Source organism: Salvia hispanica, chromosome 1 (genome assembly GCF_029641045.1).
Source record: "Salvia hispanica isolate PSC_SH4W2 chromosome 1, Shi_PSC_v1, whole genome shotgun sequence".
In the NCBI taxonomy this organism is placed as follows: domain Eukaryota; kingdom Viridiplantae; phylum Streptophyta; class Magnoliopsida; order Lamiales; family Lamiaceae; genus Salvia; species Salvia hispanica.
In genome coordinates this window covers 68,438,551-68,457,728 of record NC_142692.1, presented here as the reverse complement: position 1 = coordinate 68,457,728, position 19,178 = coordinate 68,438,551, and the positions used below count along the sequence as shown (strand labels likewise).

The following is a 19,178-nucleotide window of genomic DNA, read 5'->3' as shown; positions in this document are numbered from 1 at the left end:
GATCAGGCCAAGTCTCCTACTGGAAAACTCATGAGGAGATTCATCGAATTTCCCTACTTGACCTTCTTAGTAAAAAGCCTTAGACTTGTTTATCATATTTCAATAATAAACCATTATATTATATTATTTATTCTCATAATTAGGTAAACAAGTGGACGTGGCGTTTCTCGAATACATGCACAAGCTGACTGTACAAAGGCATGTACGCTCGAAGCATCTTTTAGTATACAAACCCCAACAGAATCCTCAAAGGCTGGTAAAGAGAAATGTAAGTTTCAAGGGAAACGGAAGTTTCAAGGGTATAACAGTAAGGATGGAAATAAGAAGCCTAAACTGACTTGCTGGAAGTGTGGCAAATCCAGGCACTTCAAGAAGGATTGTAAGTCTGGAAAGGGTGGAGGAAAAGGGAAAAACGAGGCTGGTTCAAGTGGATCCAAGGATCCTGAAAAGCAATCAGGTTCGTTTTCTTTACCTAATAATCATTCTGTTGAGAATTATTATGCATCAATAATCTCTGAAGCATTTTATGTGCAGGATGATGATCTGTCATGGTGAATTGATTCGAGTGCAACATGTCATGTATGCAAGGATCGTCAATGGTTCAAGGATTTTAAACCAATTGAAGATGGATCTTCGTTGAAGATGGGCAACGTTGCAACTGAACCAATCAAGGGAATAGGAACTGTTAGCCTAGTATTTACTTCTGGAAATTCCTTAGTATTAGAAAATGTTGTATATGTACCTGGTATTCGTAAGAATCTAGTTTCTGGCATTGTATTGAATAGTTGTGGTTATAAACAAGTATTAGAAAGTGACAAATACATTATGTCAAGGCATGGTAATTTTATTGGTTTCGGGTTATCTATGTGGCATGTTTAGGTTGAATCTAGATGTCTCTTTTGTTAATAATTATGTTTGCATGACTTCTACAAGTATTAGTAATCATGTTAGTAAATCAGAATTATGGCATGCTAGACTTGGACATGTACATTATAAGAGATTGAAAGATATGTCGAAAATGAGTTTAATACCAGCATTTGAGTTAAACAATGAAAAGTGTTAAACTTGCATGTTAACTAAAATAACTAGACAACCTTTCAATAAGAATGTCAATAAAGTTACTAAGGTTTTAGAACTTATACATAGTGATTTGTGTGATTTTCATTCGACTCCATCACTTGGTAATAAAAAGTATGTAGTTACTTTTATTGATGATGCTACTAGATTTTTCCATGTCTATCTCTGTCATTCAAAAGATAAAGCTCTTGATAAATTTAAAATCTTTAAAGAAAGTGTAGAGCTTTATCATGGTGTGAAGATTAAAACTCTTCGCACTGATAGGGGAGGTGAGTATTATGATCCAGCGTATTTTGAATCGACTGGTATAGTACATCAAACGACTGGTCCATACACACCACAACAAAATAGTATAGCTGAAAGAAAGAATAGAACGTTGAAAGAGATATTAATTCAATGTTGTGTTATTCTGGCCTAAGTGAAGGATTTTGGGGTGAGGCTATGTTAACAGCCTGTTATTTGTTGAATAGCGTTCCTAATAAAAGGAACAAGATAACCCCTTATGAACTTTGGCATAAGAAACCACCAAAATTGAGTTATCTCAGAGTTTGGGGTTGTCGAGCAGTGGTAAGACTAACTGGCCCTAAAATGAAAACCACAGGTCAAAGAGGTATAGATTTTGTATTTCTGGGGTATTCAGAAAATTATGTTTGTTATAGGTTCTATGTCTTAGAACCCAATGACTATGTATCTGTGCACTCTATTATTGAGTCAAGAGATGCTGAATTTGGCAATGAGGATAGATTCACGTCTATACCTAAACCTGGAGGCATGATTGCAAGGTCTAGTAACTCTGATGATGTAACTGGAAAAGTGATGGATACACCTCATGAGGCTTGGAGAAGTAGTAGGGCAAGAAAAGCTAAGTCTTTTGGAAATGATTTCCAATTGTACTTACTTGAAGGATCAAGAAATGAAATTAATTTTCAATATCAATATTGCTTTAGTATTGGTGATGATCCAAGGACCTACAAAGAAGCTATGGCTTCAAGAGATTCTGCATTTTGGAAAGAGGCAATCCAAGAGGATATGGATTCGGTATGGATTCTATAATCCAAAATGGTACTTGGATACTGACTGATTTACCACCTGGTTGTGAAGCTTTAAATAGCAAATGGATTTTCAAAACGAAGATGAAGGTGGATGGAAGCATAGACAAATATAAAGCCAGATTGGTTATCCAAGGCTTTAGACAAAAGGAAGGCATTGACTGCTTTGATACCTATGCTCCTGTTGCTAGGATTTCCACAATTAGATTATTGTTAGCACTTGCTGCTATAATGTAATTCACCAAATGGATGTTAAGACTGCCTTCTCAAATGGTGAATTAAATGAAGAGATTTATATCAAACAACCAGAAGGCTTTGTCATGCCTGGTAATGAACATAAGGTTTGTAAGTTGGTAAAATCTATTTATGGACTAAAGCAAGCCCCCAAGCAATGGCATCAAAAGTTTGATGACGTGGTGTTGTCGAATGGTTTTGTATTAAACCAAGCAGACAAGTGTGTATATAGCAAATTTGATGCTACCGGTAAAGGGGTTATCATTTGCCTATATGTGGATGACATGTTGATCTTTGATACTGACCAAGATCAAGTTGATAAAACAAAGGAATTTTTGTCATCTAAGTTTGAAATGAAAGACATGGGGAAGGCTGATGTGATTCTTGGAATTAAGATCACACATGGAGAACAAGGAATTTCCATTTCTCAATCACATTATATTGAGAAAGTGTTGGAAAAGTTCAACTTCAAAGATTGTTCTTCAGTTAAGACTCCTTTTGATCCTAGTGCAAAACTCGTGCCTAATAAAGGAGTTGTTGTGAATCAGCTTGAATATTCAAAGGCTATTGGATCACTAATGTATGCTATGATTAGTACCAGACCCGATATAGCCTTTGCATTTGGAAAATTGAGTCGATATACTCATAATCCAAGTTTAATCCATTGGCAAGCAACGAATCGAGTATTTAAATACTTAAAAGGAACCATGGATTATAGGTTGACTTATTCTGGATTTCCTTCTGTTCTTGAAGGATATTCGGATGCAAGTTGGATCACCAATATGGAAGATCATTCTTCCACAAGTGGTTGGGTATTCCGTCTTGGAGGTGGTGCTATATGTTGTGTATCAAAGAAACAAACTTGTATCACGAATTCAACAATGGAATCGGAGTTTGTGGGGCTGAATGGCTAAGAAATCTAATAGTATATGAAATTCCATTGTGGCCTAAACCGATATCACCTATATCTATCAGATGTGATAGTGCAGCTACCTTGGCTAAGGCATATAGTCAAGTGTATAATGGAAAGTCAAGACACTTAGGTGTTAGACATAGCATGATTCGTAAACTTATTATGGATGGAGTGATATCTGTGGAGTTTGTAAGAACTCATGATAACTTAGCCGATCATTTAACCAAAGGGTTAAGTAGAGATCTTGTGCACAAATCGGCTATAGGGATGGGATTAAAGTCCACTACAAATCTCTGATATTAAGATACCCAATTCCCATTTAGTATGACACTAGATGCAGAATTCAATGTGGAAAACTTAATCTTTGGAGATTGGAACACATTTGAAAATCGTCCCAAGGTATGTGTTTGGACCTACAAGTTAAGGAGGTTGAATATATATATTCTTAATACTTCTTTTGAAAAATTGCAAATGTAGGTGCAAGAATAAAGGAGCTACCTATATAAGCATGAAGTTTAGCCGCTTCAAGAAGCTGGGACTTGGTTTCGACATGTTTATGAAGGATAAGGACAGAGGCTAGTAAAATATAGTGTCAAGATAGAACATATTCGTATGTAAACTTTTGTATACATTATCTTCGTGTATTCAATGTGAGTTCCCAGGGTTCAATCCTTAGAGACACCCGGGGTATTCGAATATTTGGAATGTGTAATGTACTAATATGGAATTCAATCGTTACGAAATTTCATTTATGCAAAAGTTTGAATGTTTGAGATGACTTGTTTTAGTTAATCAAGGATTGCACTAAAATAGGGGAGGATTGTTGGATATTTTAGTGTAATTGGATTAACTTGATTGATCGGTTATTGTTATAATGATACATCATTTAAGTATGGAGGTACGGAGTGCACGCTTATTTGAATTCATTATGATGTTAGGAGCGAAGCTCCTTAATAGATGAGCGAGGGTCCGGGGGCAGCGCCCCCGGGTAGTGGGGTCCTAGGGGCGGCAGCCCCTGGCGGGGTCCAAGGGGCAGAGCCCCTGGCTGGGGTCGAGCTGCACTGTTTCTTCAAAATCTGATCAATTCTTCTGGTTCATAATCTCGAATACACATATGAATTTTCTGAATTCTCTGAATTTTATCCGATCAAATAAGTTTGGTAGAACCACCGAAATTTATTTGATCTGAAAGTGATTATCACGACTTTCAGATATCCGTTTTTCTGTTCTATATATTGAATCTCCCTAACAATTTTCATGCATTCTTTGTGTAACAACCACTCAAATCCACACCTGAGGCTGCATCCGTAGGTTGCGTCTTCAGGTACAAAGTATCTCTAGCAACCATAACATCGAGCGTAGTGACGTTGTCGGGCCGAGTCGGGGATCAGGCTCAGCGGGTGTTCATGACACACATGAAGAAAACTCTCCTTCTCCATTTCTCTTTTTTTTTTTTTCTCTTAACAATTTTTTTTTACTCTCTTAACAATTTTTTTTCCTTTTTCCCTCTTCTTATCACTACTCACATTCACAATGGAAAAGATCAAATTAATTCCTATACATAGAGCATTTAATATGCATTAAAATTATTAAAAACTTTGAGTAAGTATTAATGCAAAGAATCATGCGGCAACGCAAGTAAAGAATATGTAAAAGGTAACACGCATTCTTTTTTTTTATTTATGTCTTCACATAAGAGAAAAGTAAAAGTAAAAGTAAAAGTAAAATTAAAATTAAAATTGGAGCACGAGCAAATAATATACGAAATGTACCATAGTAAATTTTAACTTGAGGGCGTGTTTGATAAGTTAGTAATACCTAGATAGAGAATTATATATGGACATTTCTAATTGTTTGATATCATAGTTAAGCTTAACTCAAAGTCTAATATAAGACAAGGCCCTACCCAATCTTACTAAAATTATAACTTTAACCATGTTTATATAGTCCACCAATTTGTCAATTATGCCATGTTATGTAATATACAAATTAAGATAATTTCTGCTCTATCAAACAACAACAAAAAAATCATATCTTTGCATATCTTGACATGAAGCCTGAATTTCTTATCTTATTTTACATATCTTCTCATATCCCTTCTTTTTTATCAAATGAGTCCTAAGTATTTTTTTTTTTTTACTCCCAAAAATATAATACAGCGTGTTCTTATTTAATATTTTTGTTTTAAATTGACGTTATTCTTATTTAATTTTTGTTTTAAATTGACGTTTTAATAATCTCACTAATGATTGCATAACCTAACGTAATTAAATCAAAGTACGATACACATAAAAGTTCATAAATATAAATAACATATATGTCCCATTATCTACAAATCCAGTCTTAAAGACCAAATTAGAAACCAAATTAGGGTCATTCATTTTCTTAATCTTGTGGTTGGGATTAATTTACAATTAATTTAATATTTTATTCAATAAAAAAAATTTATTTTTATTTTTTGTTTTAAATTTTAAAAAAAAAATTAATTTTTTTTTAAATTTTGTTTTAATTCAATAAAAACTTGCCGAAGTAAATAATGAACTAAATGAAGTATGTTATGAAGTAATTTTGACATGTTATTGAAATACATTAATGGTACAACAAATTTAAGTGTTAAACGTTAAGCAGTAGTAATGAACTATATTCAATAAATAATGAACCAAATGAACGTCAGTAATGAAGTAAATATGACATTTTATTGAAATACAATGTTAATTGTGTTAAACGTCAAGTAGTAGTAATGAACTTATTACTTCATTCAGTCATGCTATTACTACATTCCATATAGTTTAAATAAATTTAGTTTGATTAATTTTACTCCATCCATCCACCATTAAGAATTTCATTTCTTTCCTCCATAGGTTTTAAAAAATATTAACAAAAGTAGGTAGAAAAGGTTAATAGAATATGTGTCTCGCTTGTATATAGTTAGTAAAATGTGGAGTTTATTACCATTTTATAATAAAAATTATGGATGACTCTTATTTGTGGATGGATTAAAATGAAAAAGCAGGACTCCAAATCACGGAGGAAGTAATAAACAGCAATGGATTCTAATCTTATAAAAAATATCAATAAATGTCATTTATACATACCTTATTATCTACTCAGAGACTAGACTATTAGTTTTATTTCTACAAAATTAAATATTTGACAAAATAATAATAATAAAACGACGACTTGTCTTATCAAATTTTTAATTAAAACCAACTTTACAACTACAGGGTAGTGATAAAATGCAAACCTATATTTTATACAAACTCCAAACTTTTCAACACAACCTCAACACAACGTTAACATGGTATAAAATTTCAAGATTTTGATATCAACACAGTGTTAGCACAATGTCAACCGTTGACACTGTGTTGACATTTTTTTATTGCTATTATTTTGTAATTTGTTGAAATTTTCTAATCATAGTTTGTAGTTTGTACAATATTTAGAGATTGTATTTGATTACGTCCCTGCAAGCATAACTATTAACAATTTAAACATATGTACATTGTTTTCGGAAATTTATTGACAATGAATACCGAAAAGAGAAAAATGGAAAGGGAAAAAGGGAAAAAAAGAAACAACTAAGAGTAACATTAAGGTTGGGCTTCAAGTCTCCATTTCAATTCAAAACAAAAAAAATGTGAGAGAATTAATGGACTATACAAATTGTTTAAATCCATTCAAATTTTTGCTAGTGTTTACTTTTGTCGGCCGAGTCGGTGTTCATGACACATATAAGGAAAAATATCCTCCATTTCTCTGTTTCTCTCTTAACAAATATTCCCATGTAAAGACCATTAATGATGAATGTGTATTACAATGATTCAAGACGTTGATGAATAAGTACATAAGATACATAACATAAATATAATATTATGGACTACATAAGTACATAAGATACATAACATAAATACAACAATCTAAATGGCACACAAACAATTAAAAAAAAGAAGTTTGATTCGATTTGAATCAGATGGCACGGGCATCCTCAATGTGTTTCACACCACATGGCTTACATGCGACAAAGAAGCATGACTCACATTGAAATCCAACCCCATCAAACAATCCATGTAAAAAATGAATTATTCTTCTGTTATACCTATCAAAGTTAGCGTAACAAACACCATGGCACAGGTCACATCTCTTCTTCTTAGTTATGATTTGAAAACTAAGACGGTGGCGAGGGTCATGAATACTAGAAATCACATACTGCTGGGTTCCAAATTTGATGTTTCTGTACTGACCCGACGTAGCAGGAAAGCATTTGGGATGAAAGGATTGATCGCAGTCTCGGCAATGATACATCCAGATCCTGGGATTGATCATTTGATATTCGCAACTGCTGCAGTAGAACTCACCAGGACGGTTAACATAGGCATCATATGTCAACGACAACAAGTGCTTCTCCGATCTATGCTTATTTCTTGCTGGTAACATCACACACCTGCCACACAAACTGAACCTACAGCTACTGCATTTGTATTTTACTGCATCCCATCCAGGCTCAAAACAGCCCGCGCATAAAGTAGGCCAGATATTAACTGTTGTGACTAGCTGTAGCTTGAGATGATTATGCCGTGGGTGAGCTGCATGTTTTATGGTGTTGGGCTGAGAAGCACACTTGATGTCTATTTGGAACCTGCAGTCTTTGTAGGTACAAGCATAATAGAGCCCATTTGTATAAGCACGACAAATTCTACATGATATCCAATCTGTGAGCTTACCAACATTTCGAAGCATTAGTTTGTGATCATTGAGAGGGTGTGTTGGATGATTGAGGATCTCAAGTGGTAGGTTGAAGCAGGACAAGTGGAGAAAGTATTTGCATTCATCACAACTCATGTAACCACTCTCATACCCATCACCATCATCCGTTTGCTTCTTTTCATGTATAGCCAATGTGCACCCATCACATATTAATTCCGAACTTGGAATACTATCGAAATCTTCATCATCATCTTCTTCTTCTTCTTCTTCTTCTTCTTCTTCTTCATCCTCTTTTTTGTAGTGATGATGAGATGACGATGATGATGACGACGACAAAAATGTAACAAAAGTTAGTAGATGAGGGTGATTGGAGAATTTATACTTGCCACCAATGTTGTGATTGTTATGATCACTAGGGACAAGAATTTGTCCACTTTCTCGCTTAACGAAAGGTACGATCATCTCCTCATACATGTCCTCTACTGTTATTGGGAAAATGGTTGATACCTCTTTCTCATCATCAATTGCATTTGCATTTTCATCATCAAACCTGGAAGAAAATAATTGAAAAGTGTTAATAAAACCCAAAATGTAAACATGCATATATTGACATGAGTAAATAGTGAGAAGTGTTACATGGAGTTGGCGCAGTTGATATGGACGACATAACTGCAGAGGTTGCAATGATAGACCCAACGTCTCAATAGCAAGGTTTTGTTGCATACAGCACACTCAAATTCATATTCGATGTACACAGTTGGAACACCAAAGGCGAGGGAGAGAGGGTGCGCAGGGTGATGATGAGGGAACTCCTTAGACGCAGGGAGGAGTGCGCAGCTCTCGTGTATCCAGTAGTCGCATATGTTGCAGGTGTAGGAGTCCCCTTTCTCAGTGGCACCGCAGGCATCGCATGGGAATGGGCACCACCTCGTTTTCTTGGAAAATCGTAGCTCATGTTGAGGATGGCTTGGGTGGTTCAATACTGGCTGCGCTGGATCCTTATCGTTAAGGCCCACCGCGCATCCCAAATGGATCTCGAATCCATCACAACTCCCTTGGCTACATTTGTAGCTAAGCCCCCAAACACTATTCCTTTTACAAATAGCACATTTTATGTGCATAAAAGAAAGATACAATGTGAGCGAGTGTGAAGGATGGACAGGATGCATAATCTCTCTCGGCATTTCCATGCATTCTTTGTGTAGCAACAACTCGAATCTACACAAGTGGCGGTTGCATCCATAAATTGCATCTTCGGGTAAAAAGTTTCTCCAACAACCAAAACACCGAGGGTAGTACATATGATCATGGTTCTGGGCTGAGTTGGAGATCAGACTCAGCGGGTGTTCATGATAGATATTAAGAAAACTCTCATCCTCCATTTTTTTTTTCTCTCTCTCTTAACAATTTTTTTTCCTCTTTTTATCACCAATCACACTGGAAAAGATAATACTCCGCTTTATAGGCATTGAATGTTTATTAAAATGATGCAAAAGTTTAGGTTATAAGGCATGCAACGCAAGTAAAGAATAACGCACAAAAGGTAAATTATATACTTGCTTCTACAAGTCACGCATTCTTTTACCCCTTCCGTTCCCTCATAGTTGAGGCGAAACTTTTCAGCACGAAATTTTTTAAAGGAATGTTGAGTGTCTTAAATAAATAGATAAAAAAGTAAGAAAAGAAGAAAAAAGTAGAGAGAATAACGTAGAAAATGAATAAAGTAGGGACAAATAAAATAAGAAAGAGAAAAATGTAACTACTAATATAGCCCTCAACCTTGGAAATATAGAAAAAGTCAAAAAATAATTTTGAAATTTCCTACTATAACGTGGCTTTAAATAACAAACAAAACATGTGTTATTAAGGACTATAGATAATATACCATTAATTCAAAACTTTGAGTAACTATTAATACAAAGAATCATGCGGCAACACAAGCTAACATATTCTCTTTTTTTTTATGTAACAAAGGTAAAAATGTAAAATCGGAGCACGAACAAAGAATATATAAAATGTATGTAGGACTTAGTAAATAGTAGTAGTATCAATTCCGTCGAATTAAGTCACACATTCGTTTATTGATCCTAGAAAAATGAAAAAGAGATAAAAAAATATAATGAGATATTGTTTTGTTATCGCAATCTTAAAACAACACGTTTACTTTTCTCATGTTTCATCAAGAAAAGAAAAGTAAAGGGAAATAAAGAAAAGTAAAAGAAATAAAGAAAAGAAAAGTAAATGAAAAGAATTAAAGAGAAATAAAGAAAAGTGAAAGAAATAAAGACAAAGAAAAGTAAAGAGAAGGAAATGAAAATACTGTAAATCCATCACGAAATTAGAAGGGTGATGCACTATTTATTAGCACTAAAAATACTTGCAAGTATACAAGATAGATCTAGTATAGTGCAAGTATACAAGATAGATCTAGTATAGCTAAAGGTCAGTACCGGGATATCGAACACAGGCAATATTGCAATTGACTATCATATACTAAGCGTCACATACTATTTAGAGACACATGATTTTTGGATTGATTAATTAAACTAGACAAATAAATAAATAAATAAATAACGAAAAACATAATATATAAATAATATAAAGCAGGCTAACGAATGTAGAATTTTAGGAACCACAATCAAAAGTTAATATCAAAAAGACTTCCTTGAATTACGGTCTCTAGAGTTACTAAGCTATCACATACGTAAAATTATATCTTCTCTCGAAGTATACAATTTGTAGATTGTTGCCTAGAACCGAAGTGTCCTTCCTAGAACTAAGGCAACAACTCTTAAAAGCTCATAAGATAAATTTGCTTCATTCAAAGGCTCAAATCTGTCGATTATATTGGCAAAGACGTCAATTTCTCCTCTTTCAAATTAAACTACTCACTTCCCAGGTACTGTAGTAAAATCCACATGCATTCATGGTCAGTCAAATAAATGTATAAGCACAAGAGAAATTGAAATAACTACAAGAGCTAACAAGGAAAAACAATTAAATGAATAACTCAAAATCATATCATGTTTACCAAAAATTCTACAAAAGATGTTTAATACTCATAGACAAGTAAAACAACAAAAAGTACTAGACATGAAGAAAAACAAAACAAAACCCAAGGTTGAATGATGTAATCTTCAGTCTTCTCTTGCTTGGATCTGCAGAGCTCCGCTCCAATGGAATATGGAAGAATAATATGTGGAATATGGGATGGAAGAAGTATAGGGAAGGAGAGGTTTGGAGGCTCTGAGATGAATATTATGAATTAGGTTATGAGGTATATATAGGCTAGAAAAGAATTTATAATTGGTAAAAAGTACCCTCCAAGTAATGGAAAAGATGGTAAATTCGAATTCCTCAATTAATAGGAGAGATTTGGCAATAATTTCTTTCCTTCCTTAATTTCGCCTAATTTTGACTGCACTGCGTAACGTTCGTAAAATGGCCATAACTTTCTCCACATAACTCCGATTTAGATGTTCAAGGTACCCACGCGAAGCTCTTTCGAAGAAGAAGAGAATGGTATGTAGTAAGCACTGATTGGACTTCAAACTCGTTGGGAGATAGGCTCGAACAGAGGCTGCTGAACCTTGACACTTTAGCACATTTTTTCTATTTTTTTCTATCATTTATCAATAAACACGTCAAAATACCAAAATATATAATATATGCTATTTAAGAACATAATATGCAAGATTAACATTTAAAACGAGCTAAATCTAAGCCTTAAAAACATGCAAATCCCGTGTTTATAAAAGGGAAAAAAAATTATGTTAATAGTACTCACAGTCACAGAATCAAACAAACTTAGAGTGGGAGCAAAGAATAAATAAAAGTATATAAATTGTACTTTAGTCTTTAGATATTATGAACTATTCGATTCTAATCTTGATGTAGTATTATAAAAGTACCAAATATTTATATCGAAACACTAGTTTGACCTTTATATATATTGAAATTATTTTGAGCAAAACCGATGCGTGACATCAATTACTTTGATCAAAACCCACGTGTGACGCTAAGGCCATGTTTGGTTGACGGGAAAGTAAAGTTGGAAAGAAAAATGATTTCTGGAAAAATGAATCCCGAAAATATGATTCCTAATAACTTTACTTTCCAATGTTTGGAAAATATCAAGATTTTATATTTTATATTTAATTTATACACCAAACTAAAAATATACTACTACTTATTATCTTTTATTTATATAAAAATAATAATAACACAAAATTTTTAATAAATTATTATTACAAATGATAATAATTATATTGATTATTACTATGGATAATTTAAATATGAATCATCCATCATAATATATAATAATATAATTTTCATAACATTTACATGGAGTATTATAATCATAAATGGTTATAATAATAAATAGATAATTATTATTATTATTATTAATTACGGATATTATAATAGAATACATTATATAATTTAAATTTCACTACAATTTTATTGATTAATTATTAATTTATAAAATAATATTAATAATTATTTATTATTATTATTATATCATTTATATTATAATTATATTATAATTATTTAATAAATTATTAATTACTATTATGATAATAACAATTAATATAGTTATAATTATGATAAATTTAATTATAGTTATTTATTATACTGAAATTATGGATGATTTATAATTTAAATTATTATTAAAATATTGTATTTAATAATAATAATAATATTGTATTAAATATGTAAGAATCCTAAAGTTGAGAAAGAGAATACATAAGAAAAGCTAGGATTCTAAATCCTGGAAAGTTGTACAAACTTTCCTTGTTCCCGGATTCTGATTACTTTTCCAGTTTGATTAAAAATCGAAACAAACACATGAATTTAAAATGTAAGAAATCATATTACTTTCCCAGACAGAATCTTGGCAACCAAACCTGACCTAAGGTTGATCTTCGAGATTCTTTCAACTCGAAAGAAAAAATGTGAGAAAGAATTAAAACACTAAAAATCATGAAAATTAAATCAAATTAAATTAAATGTTGGTAACGAATTACCAATTATGAAGTTTAAATTTATTATCAACTATCGCATAGTTAAAATTATATTCGTATGTGTATAATATTCTTTCTTTCTCATTAAAAATGAAATGTTTTCCTTTTTTATTGTTCCATTAAAAATGAAACGTTTTTAAAATGGAAACATCTCTATATATACTTTTTCGTCTCTCTTACTTTACTCTTGCTACATTAACTCACAAAACATCACTACATAAAAACCCGTGCTGATTCTCAATTGTTGCATATTTAATGGGACGCAGAGTATAGGGTTGTGTTATATTGCTAACTATAACTAAATGGTAGACATTAGATCTTCAAATCAAGGGCAAATATCTATGATTTTCGAGTATCAATGTATCCAACAAAAAATGTAAATTAGGTTATTTATGTCAATTAACAACAAAGTAGTTATAACTATTTTTTAAAAAATATCTCAAAAGTTTAAATGCATATAACTATCTCAATTTAAATTTATTTTTCACACAACATATACCAAAATAATGATAATTCTATAAGGATTCTAACGAGAACTCGCATATGTTCCGATGTCAAAATTTGAAAAAAATTATTGAGTTTTCGTATATTTGTAGTGTCAGATGTAGCTAATAAAATATGTCTAACATAATACATATAAAATGTCTATTCGAAATTATGTTGACATATTCCAAGCATCACATTGATATGTTTAATACACTATATTAATATTTTGATCCAAAACCCTAAATTTTTTATTTTTTTAAATTAAAATAATAATAAAACAAAATTACACATGGTAATTTATACACCATTAGATTTTTAGAATTCTGTGGTCTAAAATCAGTTGTAGTTAGCAATTAAGGGGTGAGATAGCAATTGATCACACTCCAAGAGTATATTGGTTATATATCTACCAAATGGTGTCATTTTCTTTATGAATAGAAAACATTGTTTATTTGATCAATGATGACGCACCCATACATTATTTTTTTTCTTGATACTATATGATATGAAAGATTTGGGATCATTCTTATATTATTCAACTTCTTTATAATTTGTTTAAGCTACTTAATCATCCACCTATGGTTTCTGAAGCTAATTTATTTTGCATTTGTCTCCATCTCCTCTCCTCTGAAAATATATACTGACAGAACCAAGTAAAACTTTTGTATACAATATTACTCAAATACATAAGATACATGAACAACACTCATTTAACCCATAACATAAATACAAGAATCATCATCAGCACTCCCCCAATTTAAAACATAAATTTGATTTGATGTGAATCAAAGGCCATCTAGGCATGATCCATGTATTCTATACCACAAGATTTACACACTACAAAGAAGCATGATACACATTGGAAGCCAGGCCTATCATACACAGTTTCATGACAAAAATCACATCTCTTTTTCTTGAATATGATTTGAAATCTAAGAGGGTGGACATGAATACGGGAAATGACATATTGCTCTGTCCCATATTTGATGTTTCTGTACGCGCCCGAAGTAGCAGGAAAGCAGTAGGGACGAAAGGATTGATCGCAGTCTCGACAATAATACATCCAGCTTCTGCGGTTCATGTGGCTTTCGCAGTTGCTGCAGTGGAAGTCACCAGGACAGTTAACATAAGCATCATATGTCAATGGCAACAAGTGCTTATCCATTCTATGCTTATTTGTTGCTGGTAGAATCACACATTCACTACACACACAGAATCAGCTATTGCATCTGTAAGATGCCTCTCTATAAATTACAGGAAAATAACAGTTTACACAATAACTTTGATACCCGCGATAATCCTTTCTGACTAGCTTGAGAGAATTATGTCGTGGGTGAGCAGCGTGTTTTATGGCGTTGGGTTGAGAAGCACACATGATGTCTATGTTGAACCGGCACCTGGTACAAACGTAATAAAGCCCGTTCGTAAAAGCATTACACATATAACAGAATATCCAACCTTTGAGCTTGCCAGCATTTAAAAGCGTTAGCTTGTAATCTTCGAGAGAATGAAATGGAAGAGAGGAGATCTCAAGTGGTAAGTTGAAGCAGGACAAGTGGAGAAAGTATTTGCATCCATCACAACTCATGTAACCGTTCTCACACTCATCATCCGTTTGCTTCTTTTCACGTATAGGCAGTGTGCACCCATCACATACTAATTTTGTTCTTGGAACACTAACAAAATCATCTTCGTCATCTCCTTCTTCTTCTTCTTCATCATTTTTGTAGTGATGATGGGATGATGATGAAGAAGAAGAAGAAGAACCCGAAGAATATGCAGTAAAAGTTAGTAGATGAGGGTGATAAGAGAACTTGTACTTGTCGCCTATGATGTAGTGACCATCATGATCATCAACAATATGTCCTCTTTGCCGCTTGACAAAGGGTCTGATCATCTCCTCATAAATGTCACTGGTTGCTAATGGAAACTTGGTAACCTCTTTCTCATCGTCAATTGCACTTTCATTTTCAACACCAACCCTAAAAGAAAATCCAACCATAGCAGTTAAAAAAATTAAACATGAATGTTTTGACACCTCAGTTAAAAAAAATGGTAAAAAAATATTACGTGGAGGTGGCACAGTTGAGATGGACAACATAGCTGCAAAGATGGCAATGATAGACCCAGCGCCCAAATGGCAAAGTTGTGTTGCATATAGCACAATAAAAGTTGTACCGGATGTACTCAAGGGGAGGATAAAAGGCGAGGGAAAGAGAGTGGTGATGATGAATAGGGAAGACCTTAGGCGCAGGGAGGAGTGCGCAGCTCTCATGTATCCAGTAGTCACATTGGGTGCAGATGTAGGAGTCCCCTTTCTCAGTGGCACCACATGCATCGCAGGGGAATGGGCACCACCTCTCGTTTTCTTCAAAAACCGCAACTGGTGTTGAGGGTGGCTTGGGTGGTACATTAGTATCTGCGTTTCATCGTTATATTTAGCGCCCCCCCCCCCCCCCCCCCCCCGGGCGCATCCAAAGTGTACCACCAATCCATCACAGCCCCCTTGGCTACATCGGGACGAAGGGACGAAGGGAGTATCTGCGTTTCATCGTTATATTTTTACTAGTCTATGTATTATTCTTTCTCTTATTTTATTTTTAAGGGACGAAGGGAGTATTATTCCGTTGAATTAAGTGACACATTCATTTATTGAATTTTGTGTCTTGAAAAATTAATACAGCGTATTCTTATTTATTTTTGTTTTAAATTGACGTTTTAATAATCTAACTAATGATTGCATTACCTAACATAATTAAATCAAAGTACGATACACATAAAAGTTCATGAATTAAAATAACATACATATATACCTATAATTTAAATAAATTTAGTTTGACAAATTTTACTCCATTCATCCACCATTAGGAGTTTTATTTCTTTCCATTACAAGTTTTAAAAATTATTGCCAAAAGTAGGTAGAAAAGGTTAGTAGAATATATGTCTCACTTGTATATCGTTTTAATTGAAATATGAGTGGAATAAGGTAGTAAAATGTGGAATTTGTTACCTTCCTTTGGAAACCTGCAACTAGGCAACCTACCGATTTCCTTTTGATGGTTAGGTCGCATACGGAGATACTAACACAGAGAGTGTAATATTTTTCTAGAAGCATCAAACCATACATGGGTATTAATTACTTATAACAGTTTTTCAAGTACACCTACAACCTCACACATTTTTGGTCTTAAACTTGGCTCTTCACTCCGACATTGTTGACATATCTTGGCCACTTCATATGCTTCATTGCGAGGGTATTTTCCCTTTAATCCGGTATCCACAATTTGGGGCACTATTTTTTCGTCATTCAAATACGGTTTTACCCAATGCATTAGATAACGCTTTCCCGCGGGCCGAGTAGGGTCATAAATTCGAAGCCCTGTTATTAATTCTAGCAAAACGGCTCCAAAGTTGTACACATCGCATCTCGTGCTCCACTGGCCTGTTCATGAAAGAGGATCAACAATGGTTCCCTATCTACCCTGTTGTGACTTACTTACCAACTGAGCTCTTCGAGCTGAGTTGGTGCAAGGTGTGGTGAGTGTGCTATTAAAGCTTGAACATAAGTTGAAACCATACAAGCAAGAGTTTGAGATGCAAGAACCTGTTGCCACGTACTCGGGAGCAGCTCCGTATGAGCCCCTAACATCTCTTGCAAGGCCAAAGCAAGACAACTTGGTGTTGAAGTCCTGCAGTGCTCGACCGGAACCAAACATGAGTCTCGGCTGTTTGTCAACGAGAACGGTTTATAAAAAGCAGAGGAATTCAAAAACATTGCCAAACTTACACCATCTAAAAGAATGTTGCTACTCTTAAAATCTCGATATGTGACCGGTTTTCCCAAGTCATGCAAGAAGGCAATAGCTCTTGCAGCACCTATAGCCACTTTGACTCTTGTTTTCCAATTAAGGGAGCTTTTCTCTCCTGTGGAATAGAAGAATTGGCAGTCAAAATCAACATTGTATATTGTAACAGTAGTAATTAAGGTCCTATTAAGTTGCTAAATATCTTAAATGCTAACTCTTGCTAACTTGTTAACTATATATATTACCAAAGCAAACAGGAAGACATAAGTATGTCAACTAAACTTATGGTGACTCCTATTCATGGACGGAGCTAGGAAGTAGTAAGGAAGCAATTTACTCGTGAACAAGTGGTATTCCAAGCTTCCTTCGCACATGAACTCAGATACCAGAATCACTCTATCTTCGATAAAGCTATATCCGAAAAGTTTGATCAAATTTGGGTGACGAAGTTGACTCAAGTAGTGAAATTTTTCCTGCAACATTTTTTTATGGTTGGTATACATTACACTATATAACTAATCATAAACAAAGGTGAAAATTTAGGGGATGAAACACCAACCAGAAACTTCTCCTTTTTTCCTTGAAAACCTTTAAGATTCACCATCTTGATAACAACAGTAATTCCACAACCAGGCTGACTTGCGGTGAGATAGTGTTCATGCATCCTTCCTTTATAAACACAGCCAGATTCTCCTCGCCACAACAGCATGTCTGAGTGAAAGTTTTTGGTAGCTTTTTTTAACTCTCCATACTCTATGGCCATCACATCACATCATAATATGCAATTAACAACGAATAAGGGAGGAATACCAAAATATTGAAGAAAACTTACCGAAATATAACGGGAAATCGCCGAATTCACTGAAAGTGGCATGAAATCGCCTGAACCCGCCCCTGCGTGTTATATTTAAGAGAGAGACGCATGAGTCACATGCGTAATCTATAAAACGTCAAACTCATTTAACTAATGCGTCGTCCTACAAGCGTCGTCGCCTAAAACGCATGACCCTCATACGTTTCATCAATGGAAGACGCATGAGGGTTATGTGTCTCTCACTATTAGGAAGATAAAAAATTTTTTAAAAAAGTACACAGTTCACCAAAAACAAAATCTTCCGAAACCAAAAACGATTCAAACAAAATACATGTTATGCGTTGAATCTCTATACTTTGCCGCTAGCTGAATGGGGTATCACTGTATATATAGAGTTTGCAATGAGCTGTATATATAGAGTTTGCAATGAGCTGTATATATATAGTTTGCCGCTAGCTGAATGGGGAAATGACTCTATTACTATGGAACGTACCAAAATGGCAAAATGACTCTATTATTATGGAACGGAAGGAGTAATAAGATTACAATCACTTTTTCTTTTTATCTCTCTATATTTTAACAATTTCACATTAAAAAGCATACCCTCCCAAAATTCCTATTTTTCTTAGATGGATGGAGTATTTGTCTTCACATCTCATACTATATTCTTATTTTTGTTTTATAATAACGACTGAATAATTTAACTGATGATTGCATTACCAAACACAATCAAATCAAAGTACGATCGATACACATTTAGTTTCAAATTAATGTAGGCCAATACTATAAAGTAAAGCAAACAAATAATAATAAAACATCCACCATATCGTATTCATTCCTCTCACGAATAATATTATCACTATTACCTTCATTGGAGTGAAAAATGATGAAGAAAAAAGATACTGCTATTGAAGTTCTTTGTTTCTAAAAAAATGAAAAAGAAATAAAATATATATATATAATGAGATAATGTTTTGTTATCGCAATTCGCAACCATAATTTTTATCACACCACGTTTACTTTTCCCATTTTGCAACAAGAAAGGAGAAAAGTAAAGGAAAATAAACAAAAGTG

The 19,178-nt window shown here is 33.7% G+C and overlaps 2 protein-coding genes across 5 annotated transcripts; both read right to left on the bottom strand.

The window, feature by feature from the left end:
* Nucleotides 1–7,102: 7,102 nt before the first annotated feature.
* LOC125223643 (uncharacterized) lies at nt 7,103–9,737 on the bottom strand. Of its 2 annotated transcripts, XM_048126884.2 has the most exons (3): nt 8,614–9,737; nt 7,995–8,527; nt 7,103–7,916 (listed from the first exon to the last, which is right to left on the bottom strand). In XM_048126884.2, exons 1-3 carry the CDS (start codon nt 9,357–9,359, stop codon nt 7,240–7,242), a joined length of 1,956 nt encoding a protein of 651 aa, XP_047982841.1. In that variant the 5' UTR covers nt 9,360–9,737; the 3' UTR covers nt 7,103–7,239. The 2 variants fall into 2 exon arrangements, with proteins under 2 accessions (XP_047982841.1, XP_047982840.1); XM_048126883.2 differs by having other exon boundaries at nt 7,103–8,527; nt 8,614–9,733.
* A 6,833-nt stretch (nt 9,738–16,570) lies between these two features.
* LOC125218288 (putative serine/threonine-protein kinase PBL2) lies at nt 16,571–18,450 on the bottom strand. Of its 3 annotated transcripts, none has more exons than XM_089057535.1 (6): nt 18,123–18,450; nt 17,850–18,001; nt 17,628–17,763; nt 17,272–17,408; nt 17,089–17,173; nt 16,571–16,926 (listed from the first exon to the last, which is right to left on the bottom strand). In XM_089057535.1, exons 2-6 carry the CDS (start codon nt 17,997–17,999, stop codon nt 16,625–16,627), a joined length of 810 nt encoding a protein of 269 aa, XP_088913661.1. In that variant the 5' UTR covers nt 18,000–18,001; nt 18,123–18,450; the 3' UTR covers nt 16,571–16,624. The 3 variants fall into 3 exon arrangements, with proteins under 3 accessions (XP_088913661.1, XP_047975882.1, XP_088913653.1); XM_048119925.2 differs by having other exon boundaries at nt 17,850–18,043; nt 18,123–18,449; XM_089057527.1 differs by lacking the exon at nt 18,123–18,450 and having other exon boundaries at nt 17,850–18,101.
* Nucleotides 18,451–19,178: the final 728 nt, after the last annotated feature.